Here is a 20,069-nt window from a genome sequence, read left to right on the forward strand (position 1 = left end):
CCATTGACAGGCAACACAGTTTTTAATAGAGAATGTTGGTAGCATGCTGTTCACCTCCTTACATCTGACTGTAATTCATTCTCAGATACTCTGGATGTCTAGAAGCCTTCACTGCTCATGATTGCAGGTAGAAAGAGGTGAAATGGAAAGGGCCAAAGAAGGTGGTATATGTAATTTGTTTATTGCCATCAGATACTTTTCACTGTTAAAGCATCTCATTGTAAAATTCAGGGCTGAATGGGATATAATGATTTGTGTTCAGACCAGAAAAAGTATTTTATCCTCTCCTTGACATCAGTTTTTATTTCAGTAATAGAAAGGAGAGGCTAAAGGAGATGTGAAGGATCATTTGTGAACTCTCCTCTACTCATACTGCCCCCATCCTAACTCAAGGACTAGATGTTCCCTAAGTTCACCAAGCCATCTCTTGTCTCTGTACATTTGTTATCCTGCCACTCATGCCTGGAATTCACTTATAGCAAAGCTTTGAAAGAAATTGAATCCTCTACAAGGGGAGGGGATGTCAGGAAAGCATGTGAATGGAGGTGGGGGGAAGTGAGAGCTGAGGTATGAGGGAGTCTGTCTCCTGTCCTGGGAGAGATTGAGAGACACTAAAAATCTGAATGGGCACTGATATAAAGAGTTTGAAGATGAGAGGGAGTGTGTGATTCAGCAAAGAACTCTAGCAGACAGAGGGGTCAAGATTCCCCTGTCAGTCTCTCAGCTACTATTTATTAAGTGACTACTATGTAACAGGTGCTGTGCCACTGGGGATGCAGAAAGTCCCAGAAGACAGTCCCTGCATTGTAGGAGCTCACAATCTGATGGCAGAGACAGCAAGCACACAAATATATAGAGACAGGCTACATATGACACAAACCAGAAATAATTAACAGAGGGAAGGTATTAGAATTAAGTAGATTCAATCACAGTTGGGACTTGAAAGAAGCCAGGGAATGAATCCAGAAGGTGGAGATGAAGGAAAACATTCCAGGAATGGAGGATAGCTAGAGAAAATTATGAGAGCCAAGAGATTATTGTTATTGTTCAGTTGTTTTAGTCATGTCTGACTCTTTGTGATCCCATTTGGAGTTTTCTTGGCAGAGATACTGGAGGGGTTTGCCATTTCCTTCTCCAGCTCATTTTACAATTGAGGAAACTGAGGCAAACCACATTAAATGACTTGCCCAGGGTCACACAGCTAGTAAGTGTCTGAGGCCAGATTTGAACAACCAAGTTGCTCAGATCTAAGAGATGGAGTGTCTTATTTGTGGAACATTAGGAAGGCTAATACATGTGGCAGAGAGTGAGGTGTAAGAAGTCAGGAAAGGTTAGGTGGGGAGGGTGGCAGGTATGAAGAGGCAGAGGTTTGGATCTCCTAAATTGCCTAGGCTCTGTCCTTTCTAGGGGATTAATCCAAAGAAGGAAGAATTTTAATACTGATGATGGTTATATCTTTTAAACATCACAGTAATTCCAGGCAATATTCGCTGCAAATAAGCTGATTAATAAGTAGCTGGGGGGCAAAGTGGATAGAGTGCTGGGCCTAGAGTCAGGAAGATGCATCTTCCTGAGTTCACATCTGGCCTCAGACACTTACTAGCTGAGTGACCCGAGGCAAGTGACTTAACCCTATTTGCCTCAGTTTCCTCATCTGTAAAACAAGCTGGAGAATAAAATGGCAAACCACTGCAATATCTTTGCCAAGAAAACCCCAAATTAGGCACAGAGAGTTGGATACCACTGAAAAATGGCTGAAAACAAGCAGATTGAAGTGGTGGAGGGATACTGAATAGGTAAAGAAATAAAGGCTTTCCCTCAGAGGCAAGCCTTCAGGCCAGGATACTACTATCTCTGTTCTCTCCAAGCCTGGGATCCTGATTGATTGATGGTGTGAATTAATCAGTATGTATCATGTGTCTACTATATGCCAGGCACTGTTCTAAGTGCTGGGAAATCATAAAGAAGCAAAAGACAGTAGTAACTGCCCTCAAGGAGCTTACAGTCTAATAAAAGAAATATTAAGGCACTGTGCTAAAAAAAAAAAACTTTACAAATTTTTTTTTCATTTGATCATCACAACCCTTCGAGGTAAGTGCTGTTATCATCCCCATGTTACAATTGAAGAAACTGAGGCAAACAGAGGTTAGATGACTTGCTGAGATATTTACAGACAGTAAAGATCTGAGGACACATATGATCTCAGGTCTTCCTGACTCCAGGCCCTGCTCTCTATTGCAGGGATCACCTAATTATTTCATGCAAAGGTGCTGACTCAGGGAAAGTCATGCCCTTGGGGCAAGCTGAAGGAAGAAGTTGAGGAAGGAAGGGGCTGGGAGGAAAAGGGTTTGCTCTTCCCTTAGAAAAATCTGGCCATATTGGAGGGAGTAGCTATTTTCTGCTCATCTAAATACCTACAAACATTTTTGGCTATATCCCTCATCCTTTCAGAATCCTCTTCCATGCTTGTCAGAGTTCTGTCTCTTCCTTAATCTTCTCCTAATCCATGCCACTGCTGTTGTTTTTCTATCCTCCTCAAATGTTCTGAGGGCATCTTCTCTCTGACATTCCTTTGTCTTCATCATACTGTACCATATATTATACTTACAGGTATTACAGGTAAGTACTCTGGTAAATATTTAAGAACCAGCTCTCTGGAAAAAATAAATGTCACACACTTTTCAGTTTAATCTGTATTATTAGCATTTTCTCTATCACTTTCTTAAGTCTATGCAATCAACAAAGAAATAATTCACACAGTAGTTTTTAGCATTTGCTAACTTTTGATGTGTAAATACTTATACTGAAAATTTAATAATTGGGTCTTGGAAGCTTTCACAAGCTGGCTTCAGCACAACTCTGATATCCCTCCCAAGGGAATGTAAGTCCTTGAGGGTGTCCTGTTGTATTTCAAGTGCTTAGCATAATGTCTCACTCATAGTACACACTTAAATATGTTTTATTGTATCTCATTTGTGCCTTTGTTCACTTTGATTCAAATGGGACAATTTCAAGGCTAAATCAGGGTATATTTTTCCTTTTCAGAATTAAGGCCTCTCCTAGTAGCTAACTTATAGCTTGTTAATACAACTAGTTATTTAAGTTGCATATAGTAGATTCTTCTTTTATCAGCTTAGTCACTGTTTTTGCATTTCTGACCATCTTTATTTAGGGTGGTGGTAAATCCTTGCAATCTGAGGCTTCAGCAAGGCCTTTAGGGGTCTGTTGCAATTGGATCATAGATTGGGAGCCAAACAGCACCTTAGAGATCACTTAGTCTAATCCCTTCAATTTATAGACAGGGAGCTGAGGCTTAGTGAGGGAAAGTAATTTGTCACAAAGTCACAGAGGTAGAAAGTGGCAGAGTAAGATTAGAATTTTGACTCTGAGTACACCGGTGTTTCCAATGATACCATCCTGCTTCTCTAGAATTTCAGCAATATTGAGAGTACCTGATAGAGTATATAGTTAAACAGACTTAAAGGCAAATAAAACACCTTATGATTGTATGATTCCTTTTACTTTTCAAAGGCTTTTCACATATTATTTCAGTAGATAATAATAAGAGACCAGCTGCTGGGTGGCAAGTGAATTTTATATTTCAGGTACTACACATGTAAGTATTTTAGAATGACTATGTGAAAAAAATTGTGTGTGTGTGTGTGTGTGTGTGCACATGTGTGTAACCAGAAGCATAAAGTTATGTTGCTACGCAGCAACTGGTCATTTACTACCATTATTATTATTAATAAATGAAATAATACATATAAACATCTTTTGAGAAGTATAAGGCATCATATAGTCGTGTCTTTATCATTAATAGCATAATCTTCCATTTGGCTTTCAGATCACATAACTATGTATCCTGTCCGAAGTCCTCAACATTGCCTAGAACATTCTGATATAGTTACATGGAACTATATCAGAAACACAATTCTACTTCCCCGCATGCTTTTGTGAACCTTAAACTTACTATTTCTAGTGAAGATGTGCTGTTCTTTCTCACCTAGGTTGACATAACAGAGAAACTAGGGCATTAAGTGCTATTCTATTGAAAACATTAACTAATGAATACACCAGTCATGTCTTACACAAACATCTATCATAGCATCTTACTGGTCAAACTGATGCAGCTGATCTTAAAATGATACAAAGTGACTTGAAGCATTTCATTCTAGAATAAATACAGGGTGTTCCTAAAGCCTGGACACATAGGCAAAAATGCATATTTTCAAGAAATTAAACGAAATTTTCAACCACATTTTATTTAACTGGAATATTACCAAATAACATCTTCAATATGATTTCCATCATTTGTGATGCAAAAGTTCATGTGCTTTGCAAGATTCACATGAACTTGATACAATAACTCCACATTGCCATCAATTTTTCTATGTGTCCAGACTTTAGGGACACCCTGTACATCACCTACTTCATCTAATGAGTTATAGCCCGCATCAGACACATAATCCACCAAATTAGACAGCTCATATACTAAATCAAAATTAGACAGTTGTAGCTATGGAATATACACTACCCCCTCTCCACCACTGCAATGATTCATACCATGTGTGTGTGTGTGTGTGTTCGCGCGTGTGTGTGTGATGTAAGATAATGGGGTTTTTTTCCCTGCATTGATCATCCTGTACGATAGTGAAACAGTTAAAGATTACCCTGTAACGATGTGATAGTTGTTGGGGGAGACAATATACTTAAAACTGACCTTGATATTTCCTCTAATAATATTGTATATGCCACTAAAATTGATGGATTGGCTATAGAAAGTAACATAATCTATCTCCAAGGAATTCCTGTTGTACAATCAGAAGATGTTCATTCTGAGAGAAGGAAGGAGTCAACATAGAAGGGATACTTTAGAATTTCTGAAATTAGTTTTGTTCTGTGTGATTCAGTGGTAACTACGTAGAGTTCAGATATCATCATGCATACAGATGGACTATTTCCCTTTTCATGCTACTCTGTGGGCAGTCATTTTTCTAATCGTTTCTTTTGATCAGAACCAAAATGTGATTTCATAGACATGAAGAACTTCTCTTGTGGAGAGCTCTTTCACCATGATAGGCAGACAGATTCTCTGTAATTTACAGAGTTGCCTGAGGGCACTGGTAGTTTAATTTACTTGCCTAGGATCACAGAGCTGGTGTGTATCAGAGATAGGACTTGAACCCCAGTGATCTTCTTACTTCCAATGCTGGCCCTCTGGCCCCTACACCCCACGCTCACCCCAGACTCATTATATTATCCATGTTGAAAATAAAAGATTGGGGCAGCTAGGTGGCACAGTGAGTAGAGCACCAGCCCTGGAGTCAGGAGGACCTGAGTTCAAATCTGACCTCAGACATTGATACACTTACTAGATGTGTGACCTTGGGCAAGTCACTTAACCCCAATTGCCCTGCTTTCCCCCCTCCAAAGAAAACAAAAAGAAAAGAAAAGACTAAAAATTAAAACCATTATGGGAAAGAGGCACTTTTAGAGTAGAAACTTTTCGTATTTTGCCTAAAAACTGAAAACTATCAAGTTAGAAACAATAATACCTTTAAAGGTGCTTCCTTAAACAAAAAAAAGATACTTAATACTTTTTACAAATTAACTACCTATAGATAATCTTATTCCATCCCATCCTCCATTAATACCAGAATATAATGCTCAAATACAAAATTAGAAAGGTTTGGGAAATGGCTGGACTCACAATTATGTTTCATCTTATCTATCAGTATTAAAATAATTATTATATCTGATATGAGTGAACATATGAATTATAGATAGCATTGGTGTTTTAGGCACATTTTAAAGTAACATTTTGCTCTTTGCTTCAGCCTAATTTCTTTCAGACACTGAATCTATGAGCCTTTAAGAATTCCCGTTGAAGTAAAATTAACATCTACAATGCCTTCATTATTAACAGCATCTTTGGGGTTTGCTCTTTGAAATTGCCATCTTAGAAATGTCATTGCCTTTTAAAGAGGTCCTTTCAATGTTTGAGTAACAATTATCTCTGAGAAATGTAAGAGTTTATAACACCATCTAAAGTTTAAGATCACTTTTTTGAAAACTTATCTTGAATTTCTGTAATAGTTCAGAATGTGTTTGTTCCACAAAACCATGTATCCAGCTTCATACAATCAGCAGCCTGGCATTAAATTTCTTCTCTTAAAAATTTCTTGACCATCAGGAAGTAGATTTGATGATTGTACACATTCTCCATTCCATACTTCATGAAGCTGTTTTCAAGAGGTTGTTCTGTTGAGAGGCAAGAAGGTATCATAGATAACATGCTGCACTTAGCTCAGGAATACCTGAGTTGGACTCCCATCTTAGTTGCTAGTTATGTAAAGTATAAAACTCAACATGTTACTTAACCTCCATGATCCTCAATTTCCTTATGTGTGAAAAAGGGATAATACTAATACCTGTCCCCACAGGGTTGCAGGTATCAAATGAGATGCTATATATGAAGTACTTTCTAAAAATTAATGCATTTTATAAATGTGAGCTATAAATGGCATGCTTGCTTTAAAAAAGCCACAGGCAAAAGTCCTGGTTCAAGTCTATACTTATATTCACTCAGAGTTCTTAGCGATGTTAATGAGGTTGAATCAGAGCCTCTTTAAAAATTTGTTAAGGGAATGGACTAATGTCACTAGGGATTTGTAATTTCAGCCATGGTTGTTTTATCATATTCCTGTTTAATTCTGTAGATAATTTCTTACACATGAAATTGTCACCTTACTTTTGAGCAAAATATTAATTTAGAAAAAAACTCATTATTTTGTCATAATGAATCACGTTCATACTTAAGAAACATATTTCAATGACATCTTAAGAAATTGTCTTTGTAAATTATAATTCCCTTGATGAAAAATACAATCTCATCAGGTTACCTGGGTTACACCAGACTAAGGGGCAGGAAAATAAGATATCACAAAATATGTGGAGAAATCTAGAATCCTTTTTTAATTATTTTTTTCTATAAAGGAGCTAAATGAAGGACAGTTTTCCTTCTTGCTATTCAAAAACTACTCACTACCTATTTCACCTACAATATGCCAATTATGCTATTATCTGATTTCTGTTTTTTCTTTTCTTAGCATTTTAAAAACTTTATTTTATCTCATCTTTGAAGTAGGTATTTCTTTAGGGAATCAAGTACGTGATATTTATTCTGAAATGGCATGCACATTTAGTATTTAATATCAACCTTCAAATTGTTTTATGTTATAACTAGTATTCAAGCAGGAAGTCAAAGAAAAATATAACCTGGGGTTCTATGTTGATACTTACACAAACATGTTCTCAGAGTTTCTTTCAAATTATTTGCTTAATTTCTCACTAAAAATGAAAATATTGGAACATTGATTAGTGTGCATTCCAGTTTAGGAAGTTGGTGTATCCTTTCAGAATTAATATTTCAAATTAGCTTCTTGCCTAAACATTTTGCTAAATTTCTGACCATCTCCTTGCCACACTGTGTGCCCTCTGGCTTTCATCCTCCTCTCTCCTTCCCATCCTCACTTTGGACTCAGCACCTAGGCTCCTTCCAGCTCTCATAGGTGGGCTTTGGCTTGCATGAACCAGGCTTCCATGTCACAAGCCATCTCCAGACCATGCTAAGGAGTAGCTCTCTCGCCTACTCACCTAGCTCCCCAATGATCCTCTCTCCAATCCCCTCTATGTGTTGTCTACCTCAATTCAGCGTAAGCTCCTTGAGGGCAGGGACCATCTTACTTACTTGGATTTGTATCCCCAGTGCTTTTCACAGTGTCTGACACATAGTGAGTGCCTAACAAATGTTCTATCTATGCCTACAGAGTTTGTTTTTATGGGTAGAATCGGATAGATTTGAGTGTATTATGGATTACTAACTGAATGTGACATAATTGATTGGAATGGTTTGAGTTCATTAGTAAATATATATCATTCAAAGTAAATATACAATTGAAAATGATAGAGCAATTCTGAGGTAGACTAGAATTTTAAATCACATTTTAGCTCATTTAATACCTGCCTATAACTTTTGATTAAGGACTTACTATGTGTCCCTGGAAAGGTTCAAACACGATAAATTACTTAGTCAAGAACAGATCAATTGTACTAGGTGTCTAAATAAATTTTAAACACAAAAATTCTAGAATTTTAATACTTAAAAAAACCCACTGGATTTTATGGCAGAATCATAGAAACTGCCATTCATCCCAAGATGAAAACTGGAAGCACCTAATTGATACTACATACCAGCCTAATTCCCATTTCCTTACAATTATTCCAAATTATTCAAAAATTTTAATATTAAAATGGAAGAAAAGGAGATACCTGAGATAGATGAGGTTTGGTGCTTTTTTTAAGCTAGCCATTTGTTCATTTTTCTAACTGTATGTAATCAAATTTTATTTGTTCATCAAGCATTATAAAAAAAAGTGTATCTCAAATAGGATCATAGATCTATAGAATTTGAACAAACCACAGAGGCCAATTTTTCCAGCCTCATCATTTGCATGTGAGTTGATTGCTTAATGACATACAAGTAGTAAGAACCAGAAGGAAGATTTGATCTCCAATTCTCTGCTTTCAGAGCCAGAGCTCTTTCAAGCCAACCACTCAAACATTTAGGCATATTTAAAGATTTACACATATGTCTTTGTTGTACTTGACACATAGTAGGTGATTAACAAATTTTTGTTGACTTGGCACAACTTGTGTTTAAATGCAATTATATCCCAAATATGTAAACATATGATATCACTTAGGAAGAAGATTATTAATTGGAATAAAGTGAGAAGATGAATTATGGTGACCAGATTAAAGGAGCTGCTTAGCTGATTTGGATGTCCTTAATATCTCTGAGACTACATTTCTTTGTAAAATAGATGGCACTGGATTAGATGGTTATTAAGGTTATGTACAGCTTTTAAAGTCTCTGGTTCTGTACTGTGAGTATAGGCGAGTATAGGAATATAGAAGAGGGTTTTTAAAAATGGAGGGCAGGAAAGGCAGTAGCCATAGTAGATTAGCAAGAGCATGCACTGACTTTGGAGTGAAAAGACCTGAGTATAAACTCATTGTTGTTGTTCGGACATTTTTAGCTGTATCTGACTCTTTGTGAACCCATTTGGGGTTTTCTTGGCAAGGATCCTGGAGTGGTTTGCCATTTCCTTCTCCAGCTCATTTGAAAGACGAGGAGACTGAGGCAAACAGGGTAAGTAACTTGCCCAGAGTCACGTACCTTCTAAGTGTCTGAGGCCGGATTTGACCTCAGAAAGATTGGTCTGACTTCAAGCCCAGTACTCTATCCACTGAGCCACTTAGCTGCTTGTTTATAAATTCAGTTTCTTCTAAATACTAAGTTGGTGACTTGGGCCAGTTGCTAAATATGAGGTTTGCTTTCCTCATCTACAAAATGAAGGAGATGAAGATTTTGATGAAGGATATGCTAAGGTCCTTTCCAAGTCTAGATGCTGTGATCCTATGGAAAAAGTATTAAGTGACCATTTATTTGGGGCTAGGAGTAGGGTAAAGACTATGAATACACCTGAAAGATGGGAAATGGTCACAGAACTCCCAGTGAGCTTTTTTCAAAGGAAGCACACTATCAGTTTCTCATTTCTAATTTCTGGACAGGAACTACAAGAAATGGATTTTTTTTTAAGGAGAGGAATGACTTTGCTACGTTCCTTTTCTAATATTTTCTCTTCCCAGAGGTGGGGTGGGGGGAGGAAAACAGAGATGAATGGGAAACAAAACAAAAATCCCTTCCCAACAAAACAAAAAACCCTCTTCGTAATTTAATTAGAATATTGGTTTTCTTCTGTTTTTACCTCAAGTACTTGTAAAATCAAAGTGGCACAGGTTACCCTGCCGTATAAAACGTCCCTAAACAAAGGGGTTCAAATGCCAGAGCAAACTACCACAGGACTAGGAGAGCTTTGCCAACATCTTAGGGAAGCCTGCTACCCCTCCTCTCTCCCAAATTTCTGTAGTACTGTCCCTTATTTCCAGGCCACTACACCTGTGTGCTTACCCCTCAGCTTAACTCCTCACTGCCACTTCTACCTCCTTCATGAGTATTTTTCACTGCTAAGCTTATTTCTCTTATTCTCTGTCCTTATCTGATACTTCCATTAAACTTTTCCTATGAAAAAATAACTATCACAGTGTGGCAACAACTATAGAATCTCAGATTTAAAAGGGATCTCATAGGTTTTCTAATAGATAAACAGGAATCTCCTCTATGGGATCCCTAAGAGATAGCCAACCAGCCTTTCCTTGAAAAGCTTCAGAAAAGGGAAGAGCACAACCTTCCAGTAAATTTGTAAATTTGCTAGGGATAGCAGCATCTCAAACCCAGATTGTCTATTTATTTTGATTTTATGACACACATATGTGACAGAACCATAACTGAAATATTTTCACCTGCAGGTGGAAAGGTAGATAGTGCTAACCCACCTTAGAATAGTCCTAATTGTTAGGATAGTATAAAGTAGAATTGATTAGGGTCAGATTTTGAAGTTGATAATAGCATGGCCTAAAAAAGCAGAGTAGGGTAGAGGGATTGAAGGTTGGTGTGAAGACAGAGGATAGGTTTAAAGGAGGTGAAGAGAGAGAGAAAAGGAAGGATAAGAGGTTGTAGACAACCATCTAAATTCTGAGTAGTAGAGGTGAATGCTTGTAGGTGATGATAAGCACAATGGTGCTGCCATCCCTACATGTAGTTGCAGTGGAGCAAAGGTGTGATCATGAGATGTTTGATGAAGTATCAAGCAAGGGTGTTTGAGGAAAACTGACCCAGGTATTGGAATTTAAGGGAAAGATAGGAGAACCATCTATTGCAGGTAAAGAAATAAGATAAAAACCACCAGGATCTGGAAATGGTGATCCGTCTGGATGAAGAGGTTGCTGAATCATAGAGACAATGGGAAGGCCTTGCTCAGAAGGTTCATTAAGCAGTAAGAATCAAATGCTTCTTTCATTCTCTTCTCATCTATTGTGCCTGGGACCATGAGCAACGGTACAGCCAGTGTTGGAGAAAATGTCTGGGGGGGTGGTCACAGTGTCCTCTGTAAGGAGCCAGATTTCTGGAATTACAAGAAGATGGCCTTGTTTCTGTTTCATTGAATGGATTAGGAGACAGAATGGTACAGTGGAAAGGACCTGGGCTTGAATTCTGGATCTGCCACTTAGTACCTGTGTGATCTTGGGTAGGTCAGTTAACCTCTATGAGCCTCAGTTCCCAAATTTGTCAAATAAGAGGGTTACATTATCTGCCCTTTAAGGTTCCTTCCAACTTGAAATATATGATTGGTATATTATAGAACATAAGATCCAATTAGACATAACATATATTTTGTATTTGGGAATGTGTGTGTTATAGTATAAAAATTAGGGTTTTATCTATCATATACCCCCATATTTGTTCCATCTCCAATTCTGTTCTTCTATAACCTTATTTGGGAGATGTGTTTTATACTTTAATCTGTTAAACAAGCATGTGATGATCCAGTATATTGCAATGAATTGGCAGGAATAGTAATACAATTATTTATGAAAGCAAGAAATCCTATAAATACCTTTTCTATTTATATATAAAACATCGAATCAAATTACATGTGTTTTCATATATAAAAATAGCCATCCAAGCAGTTATGAATAACTCTGAAGAAAAGTTCTACAATCAGAAAATCATGGAATGCCAGAGGGAGAAGGAATTCCAGAGCCCATCTGCGCCAACCTATATCTGAACAACAGTTGCCCCTGTAACACACCCAAAATGGTCATCTAACCTTTGAAAAAAGAGATCTGGTGAAGGGAAACCCATGACTTCCTGAGGCAGTCTAATCTACTTTTGAATTGCTTCTGTTTCTTCCTGTTGTTTCTCCTTCATTCATGAAGAGGACCATGATGTCAGGAAAGTGATGCCTTGACTTGCAAGACAATTGGATTTAAATGAGAGAGGATTGTGCCAAGTCAGCAGCCTCACTCTCTCCTCCAGAACCATCTGGGCCCAATGGCATGATACAGATCAGGACAACTGGAGATGGAGTAGGAGACATTGGCCTTTTTAAGTGAAGGTTTTTCCCAGGTTTCAGTTTGATTGATACAATGCCCAGTCAGCGATTAAGGCTAGGTAAAGAGATGGAGCAAAAAAATGGCTTCTTTTACCTAGTCCAAAATTTTTGTAAAAAAACAATCAATCTGGGAGTTGAAGGCCTTCAAAGTTTCTGGCCAAAAAAGAAATAATTGCTATTTACACTCACTCGGAGACATCAGCTTATAATTGTAAGGAAGTTGTTCCTAACATCAAGTCCACATTAACAGTTTATGCTCACTCTAGGTTCTGCCCTCTAGGTCTTTTCTCCTTAGTGACAAACATCTCAGTTCCTTCAATTAATCTTCCTATGACATCTTGAGGCTCTTCACCATCCTGGTTATCATTCTCTTTATGTTCTCTAGTTTATCAGTGTCCTTAAAATTTTTCAGTTCTGTTCTCTAGATGTGGTCGGTAAGTCTGTGACATCCTACGTCTTGAATACTATGCTTCTCTTAATGCAGCTTGACAACATGTTAGATTTTAACATTTTTAAAGCAAAAATAAAAATTAAATCCATTTAAAATCTAATATTTTAAATTCACCTTTATGTTGTTTAGGTTATTTTAATAAGTACCTAAAATAATTACTCAGAACTTTTATAACATAGTATATTGCCTCAGTTTGTCATAGATTTGATTATTAATTTGGGCCCTGTATACAATCACCTAAACAGCATTCCTTTTCCAAATAAATAGCAAGTTGTCAAAGCACAGACACAGGGGTTGACCCTGGGCAAAATTATAAATAGACAAAAGATTGTTTCCAGCCCTCCATCATCCATTTTTTATTGCTTTTATAATTTCCCTAGCCACATTCTACAAGATGCCCATGATACCCTAAATGTAAGTTACCCAGGACATCACCCCCAAGCCCACTTTTCCTGTGAATTTACACATGCTCAGTTAAAATGTAGCTGCGGTCATATCCCATTTGCTCAATACCTGCTTTCTGACAGTTAACCTGAAAAGCATGTTAAGGTATTAAGAATTTAGTAGCTGCCCTTCCCAGATAACACGTTTACATTTAAACCAAAGTTGAATGCTATAACCCTGAGGAGACAATAATGATAGGAATTTCAAACAGGCTACAAAAGGGCACAGACCATACAGAGGAAGTTCCCACTGTTCTGCATTCGCTCCCCAAGATGTGCACTATCATGAAATTCTGTCATCTTGAAGTTAACAGATAAATTACCAAAGTAAAATTCTTGGGCCCCTGGAAAACACTGAAGAAGATTGCTGAGTGTGATCTGGTCATTTTCCCCTTTTAAAGTCAGAAATGCCCAAATGCATCTTTTCTAATGAAAACTTCATCAAATAGTCTTTATATTAAGCACCAACTTTGCTTGTTGGCAGCTTAGCTGTTTTTAATTTTAAAATATGCCTAAAAGCCAATCTAGCTAAAAGCCATTCAGACATTCACTTGAAGAAATGTGCCCGAAGCAGTTTTGTCCTATTGGTGTGAAATTCACAAGTTAGTTTGGTTCTGTTCTGTAAAAATATCAGACTGAAGGGTTTCCTTTTTTTCCCCTATTACTCACTTTATGTCTAAATGAACTAAGTACACAAATAGGGATCAGGACAGGAACTGTCATTTCAATGATCTAGGAAACTCTATCAAGGCAGATCACCACTTTCTCTGAAATGCAAGTAGCCTAGAGCATAGGGAGGGTTAGTGACTTACCCACGGTTACACATCCAGTTTAAGTCAGAGGCAGGGTTTGAATCCGCATTTTCCTCACTTCAAGGCCTACTCTTTGTCCTAAAGGACTTAATTGTTTTTGGTTCTAGGGAGTATTGCAAAGCCTAATTTTGCTTTGAACTATCCAGATAGAATTCAATGAGTTCATTCCCAATTTACACTTGAAATCTTTGAAGAGTTCCCCTATTAAGCATTGTTTTAATATTTGAATATCAATCTAATGATGCTTTAAGATTTTGTACAATTTCTTAAAAAAGAAAAACCTTACTAATGAATAATAATTATGTCTTTCTTCTATGCATTTCATATCATATCAACATATTTGCATATGTAAAGGTATATCACAGCCTTTTTGAAGTATATAAAAAAATACAATTCTGGAATTTAAGTGCAAAAGCTTGTGCTTTTTCTTTGCTGTACATTAAAGAAAATACTGCCAGAATCCCAAAAGGAGGCCAACTTGTTTTTTCTCTTTGAATAGCTTACAATGATGCTGATTAAAGAGAATGTGTAATCTGAGGACCATTTCTTAATCTTAAGAGTAAATCCTGTTCCCTCAGACAAATGTTTTATATGTTGGATGTTTCAGATAAGAAGACAAGGAGGCATACAGTTACTGGTGGACCTGCTGGACCATCGAATGACAGAAGTCCATCGTAGTGCCTGTGGAGCTTTGAGGAACTTGGTGTATGGGAAAGCTAATGATGATAACAAAATTGCCCTGAAAAACTGTGGGGGCATCCCAGCATTAGTACGGTTACTACGCAAGACTACTGATCTGGAGATCCGAGAACTGGTCACAGGTAAGAGATAATTATATTATAATGTTACATTTTCAAGACTGTAGATTTTCTTATGCTCATCATATTTAGCTGATGGACCAATCAACTAATCTATTTAATAGAATGGTAGTAATTATACATATATAATTTGACAGTTTAAGAAGAATTAGAATACATGAAAATGTGCTTGTAGGAAAATTCTGCTGAACATAATTTAATCTTTCTTTAAGGAGCCACCCTCTATTTAATTCACAATCTCTCTAAAATCTTGTAGTTTCTCATTGATATTACGAATATCGTTAAACAACATTTAAATAATAACTGTTAGGATGTTGCAAAGACTAGAGTGCTGAGTAACGGAGTTTACAATCCTTTGTGTTTAACCTCTTGAACAGAATTCATGTTCATTGCAAAGGTGAATAAACATAATAGGAAGTTGTTTGGGGTTTTTATGTGTATAAATTTATTTATTTTCAGTTTTCAACATTCACTTCCACAAGACTCTGAATTCCAAATTTTCTCCCCAGCTCTCCCCTCCCCCCACCCCAGGACAGTCTGCCTTCCCTTCTATTACCCCACACCCCCTTCTCTTATCCCCTTCCCTTCTCTTTTCCTGTAGGGCAAGATAGATTTCTCTACTCCATGTTATTTCCAGTTGCATGTAAAAACAATTTTTAACATTCATTTTTAAAGCCTTGAGTTCCACATTCTCTCCCTTCCTCCCTCCCCAACCACTCTCATTGAGAAAGCAAGCAATTCAATACAGGTTATACATGTGTAGTCGTGCAAAACACTTCCATAACAGTCATGTTGTGAAGGACTAACTATTATCACCCTCTATTCTGTCCTGCCCTCCATTTATTCTATTCTCTCCTTTGACCTGACCCTCCACCAAAGTTTTTGCTTCTGGTTGCCCCTTCCCCCAATCTGCAATCCCTTCTATTATCTCCCCTCTTTTATCCCCTTCCCACCTCCTTTCCTGTAGGGGTAAGATAGATCTCCATACTCAATTGGGTTTATATGTTATTGCCTCCCTAAGCCAAATCTGATGAGAGTAAGGCTCACTTATTCCCTCTCACCTCCCACCTCTTCCCTTCCATTGTAAAAACTCTTTCTTGCCTCTTTTATGTGAGATGATTTACTACATTCTCCCTCTCCCTTCTTCTTTTTCCCAGTACATTCTTCTCAACACAATTTTATTTTTTAGGTATCATCCCTTCATATTCAGCTCACTCCATGCCCTCTGTCTACATACACACACACACACATGCACACACATACACATATGTATACATATATACACATTTATACACATACATACACATATATGTGTATATGTGTGTATGTATGTATATGCAAACATACATATATATGTATATATGTGTATATGTATATATATAGATATATAGAGATATATATAGATTAAATATATAGATACATAAATAGAGAGATATATTCCCTCTAACTCCCCTAATACTGAGAAAGGTCTCTTTCTTGAGTTGCAAATATCATCTTTCCATGTAGGAATGTAAACAGTTCAACTTTAATAAGTCCTTTATGGTTTCTCTTTCCTGTTTCTCTTGATTCTTGTATTTGAAAGTCAAATTTTCTATTCAGCTATGATCTTTTCAACAAGAATGCTTGGATGTCCTCTATTTCATTGAAATTCCATTTTTTTGTCCTGAAATATTATACTCAGTTTTTCTGGGTAGGTGATTCTTGGTTTTAATCCTAGCTCCTTTGACCTCCAGAATATCATATTCCAAGTCCTCTGATCCCTTAGTGTAGAAGCTGCTAAATCTTGTGTTATCCTGATTGTGTTTCCCCAATACTTGAATTGTTTCTTTTGGGTCACTTGTAATATTTTCTCCTTGACCTGGGAATTCTGGAGTTTGGCTACAATATTCCCAGGAGTTTTCCTTTTGGGATCTCTTTCAGAAGGTGATCAGTGGATTCTTTCCATTCCTACTTTACCCTCTGATTCTAGAACTTCAAGACAGTTTTCCTTGATAATTTCTTGAAAGATGATGTATAGGCTCTTTTTTTGATCATGGTTTTCAGGTAATCCAATAATTTTTAAATTATCTCTCCTGAATTTATTTTCCAGGTCAGTTGTTTTTCCAATGTGATATTTCACATTGTCTTCCATTTTTTCATTCCTTTGGTTTTGTTTTATAATTTCTTCATTTCTCATGAAGTCATTAGCTTCCATTTGCTCCATTCTAGTTGTTAAGGAATCATTTTCTTCAGTGAGCTCTTGGATCTCCTCTTCCACTTGGCCAACTTTGCTTTTCAAGGCATTCTTCTCCTTATTGGATTTTTGGACCCCTTTTGCCGTGTGGGTTAGTCTATTTTTAAAGGTGTTATTTTCTTCAGCATTTTTGGGGGTCTCCTTTAGCAAGTTGTTGGCTTGTTTTTCATGATTTTCTTCCATCACGCTCATTTCTCTTCCCAATTTTTCCTCTGCTTCTCTGACTTGATTTTCAAATCCTTTTTGAACTCTTCCATGACCTGAGACCATTTCATGCTTTTTTTGGAGGCTTTGGATGTAGGAGCCTTGATCTTGTTGTCTTCCTCTGGCTGCATGCCTTGATCTTCCTCAACAGTAAGTGTATAAGAAAACATCTTTTCACCAAGAAAGTAATTTTCAAGTCTCATTCTTTTCCCCATTTGCTCATTTTCCCAGCCAGTTATTTGACTTTTGAGCTCTTTGTTAAGTGGAGGGTTTACTGACCCAAGTTGCAAGGGTTTTGTGCAGCTGTTTTCAGAGATATCTCCAGGGACCTGTAAATTCTCAGTTCATCCAAAGTGGTATGATCAAAAGAGAGGTGTTTACTCCTTTCCTGGCCTGTGCTCTGGTCTGTGAGCAACACAAGCACTCCTTTCTGCCCTGGAACTGTGAGGAGTGTTCCCTCTCCACAGCTGCCATCAGCTCCACCATACCAGCACTCCTCCTCACTCTGGGACCACCAACCAGTACTATGACCCAGATCAGCCTATCGGTTGTCCCACCATCTGTAGGCCGAGAGCTCCAGAAGCAGCTACAACTGAAGCAATGGCTTCTGCTGCCCTGGAGCTGGGGCTGAGGCTGTGGCCTGACCACACTCCTCTCTCACCCAGGTGAGAGAGTTTTCCCACTGACCTTTGAAGCTGTCTTTGGCATTTGTGGGTTGAGAAGTCTGGAAGCTACTGCAGCTGCCAGTGATTCAGTGCCCTGGGGCCTGCTCCAGTCCCATCTAGGCCAAGTTCCACTCTGAGCACAATGCAGTAGATCCTCTCTGTTGGCCTTCTAGATTGTTTTGGGCTAGAAATCTGCTTCACTCTGTCATTTTGTGGCTTCTGCTGCTCTAGAATTTGTTTAGAGTCATTCTTTACAGGTATTTCCAGGGGTTTGGAGGGAGAGCTCGATCAGAACCCTGCTTCTACTCTGCCCCCATAATAGGGAATTGTTATGAAATACACTGAGCTCAGTAGAATTTCTGGCCATGACTAAAACAGTATCAATAAGCTCATATACTACCACTGGCATGTTTACCTCCTTTCAAAGAATTCCCCTATCCTGCATCACTTACTTGAATGTACCCATTAAGCTTTTAGGTACTAGTTTGATGTGTAGGGAATTAAACTCTGATTCATTCTTTCAGTGCTAGGCCTATTAGTCTTCCCCTCAGTATTCTAGGGCACCTTGAGGGCTGCATGTTTCTCTTCACTATTGCCATTCCCACACACACCCAAAATTAGGGGCCATTGACTTATGTTCTAGTTCCATTTCAACATTTAACATCAATTAGCTTTTATAAGAAGACATTTACTTTGACTGTATGGAAAGTTTAAAACATTTCCCCTGGTATCTCAGAGGTATTCTCTTACCTACATGGTATCTGAGGGCAATGAGACAGTTCCTATATAGCATTGGTCCCACTAAGTTCATGTCCAAAGGAAGTAATGATGCTGGATGATTCCTTTTCTCATTTACTGCCGGACTGGATTCCTGAAGGTTACACTCAAATATCACTTCTTGCTCCCTGGGGCATTAATCCTGCATTTGCTATAAACCTGGATTGTAGAGCACGTAGATGCTGCCCTTTTGATCTTTCCACACTCATGACGTCAGACTCTCCACTCCTTTCACCTAGAACAGAAAAGAACAAATTCAGAGGCTAAGAAATGAGGCTCTCTTAGGAGGGCATGGCCTCAGAGGGAGAAAACCTGAGATTTCTTCCCCATGTTGTTGTGTGACAGGACACCATGGATGAAGGAGTCACCAAAAGGGCTTCTGCCAAGTGTGATGGGCCTGGTGGAATGCTTCTTCAGTCAATCAGAGAATTTCTTCTTTCCTATGTGATTAACTAACCAGGTCCAGCTACAGAATGTTCACTCGTGATGTACAACCTCTCTAAGACATTCTAAAATTTCATGAATCTCCTGAAAAGAACCATTGTCCCCACTGATATCTATTGGGGAGATATCAATAGAGACATTCTGTGCATGTACCAGTGCTTATTAATATGCTCTATCCCTATCACATAATGTGTCTTTAAGAAGCATCTTCAGATATTTTTGTCAAACCATTGCACTAATTTTCAACTTCACTTAGCACCTAATTTGTGAACTGTTAAATACAGTTCTGGTTTTCCAAGGTTTGGGGGACCTTCAAGCTGAATTTTTACAATATATTTAGGAATATTTGGAAATTTCCTATAAAGATGGCTTAAAACAGAATACAGTGGTTGATTTCCTTCAGAATAGGGATGTTCAAGGCATTCATGCAAGGACTCTTAGCTCTTCACAACCCAGCTTTTCTTTTGGATTTCACTACCAGATTTAGAATTCCTAAACTTCTAAACTTAGGGTCAGATCTTTTTTTAGTCTAACTAAATTCAACAGATAGGAGCTCAATAATTTATCTAATTTGAAACTTTAAAAAAAAGATGAGGGTCTCATATGTACTTAAATATCTTGCAAATATCCCAGAAATGTTTCACATACTAGGCATATTTTAGAACTTTAGTGACGTGGTCTGCTGATGATATTGGAACAAACAGAAACCTCAGGTAATTCCTGAAACACTTCTTAAAAGAATTTGTATATGTCCTTTTAAGTTTGGAAACACTTCCTAAAATGATTAGTATATGTCCTTTTAAAAGGGTGGGGGGTGGGAAGATTGAGGGGAATTGTGATGCTTGAGTAAATTAAGAATATCTAGTGTGACAGTCCAAATGAAGTCCAAATGTGTCCCTCCTTCCCTCTCTCACTTTCCCCTTCCCCTTTCCTCTCCATACCTCCCTTTTCTTTTTCCTCAACAACTTCTCTCATTCCCTCCCTTCCTTCTTTCCTTCCTTGCTTTCTTCATCCCTTGATACTTTTCTTCCTTCTTCCTTTATCATTCGTTACACACCTGCTATGTAGCACACTACTAGGTACCAGAGATAAATATAAATTCAAAAATTTAGTTCAATATTAACATGCTGACTACTAGG

The 20,069-nt window shown here is 37.7% G+C and overlaps 1 protein-coding gene across 1 annotated transcript in view; it reads left to right on the forward strand.

Moving 5' to 3' along the window:
- Nucleotides 1–20,069, forward strand: part of CTNND2 (catenin delta 2) — a 339,842-nt gene that overhangs the window by 35,064 nt on the left and 284,709 nt on the right. The window contains exon 2 of the mRNA XM_036745439.1: nucleotides 14,397–14,610. Within this exon, the coding sequence (XP_036601334.1) occupies nucleotides 14,397–14,610 (214 nt within the window). The remainder of the gene's footprint in view (nucleotides 1–14,396; nucleotides 14,611–20,069) is intronic.

Source organism: Trichosurus vulpecula, chromosome 1, assembly GCF_011100635.1.
Source record: "Trichosurus vulpecula isolate mTriVul1 chromosome 1, mTriVul1.pri, whole genome shotgun sequence".
NCBI lineage: Eukaryota > Metazoa > Chordata > Mammalia > Diprotodontia > Phalangeridae > Trichosurus > Trichosurus vulpecula.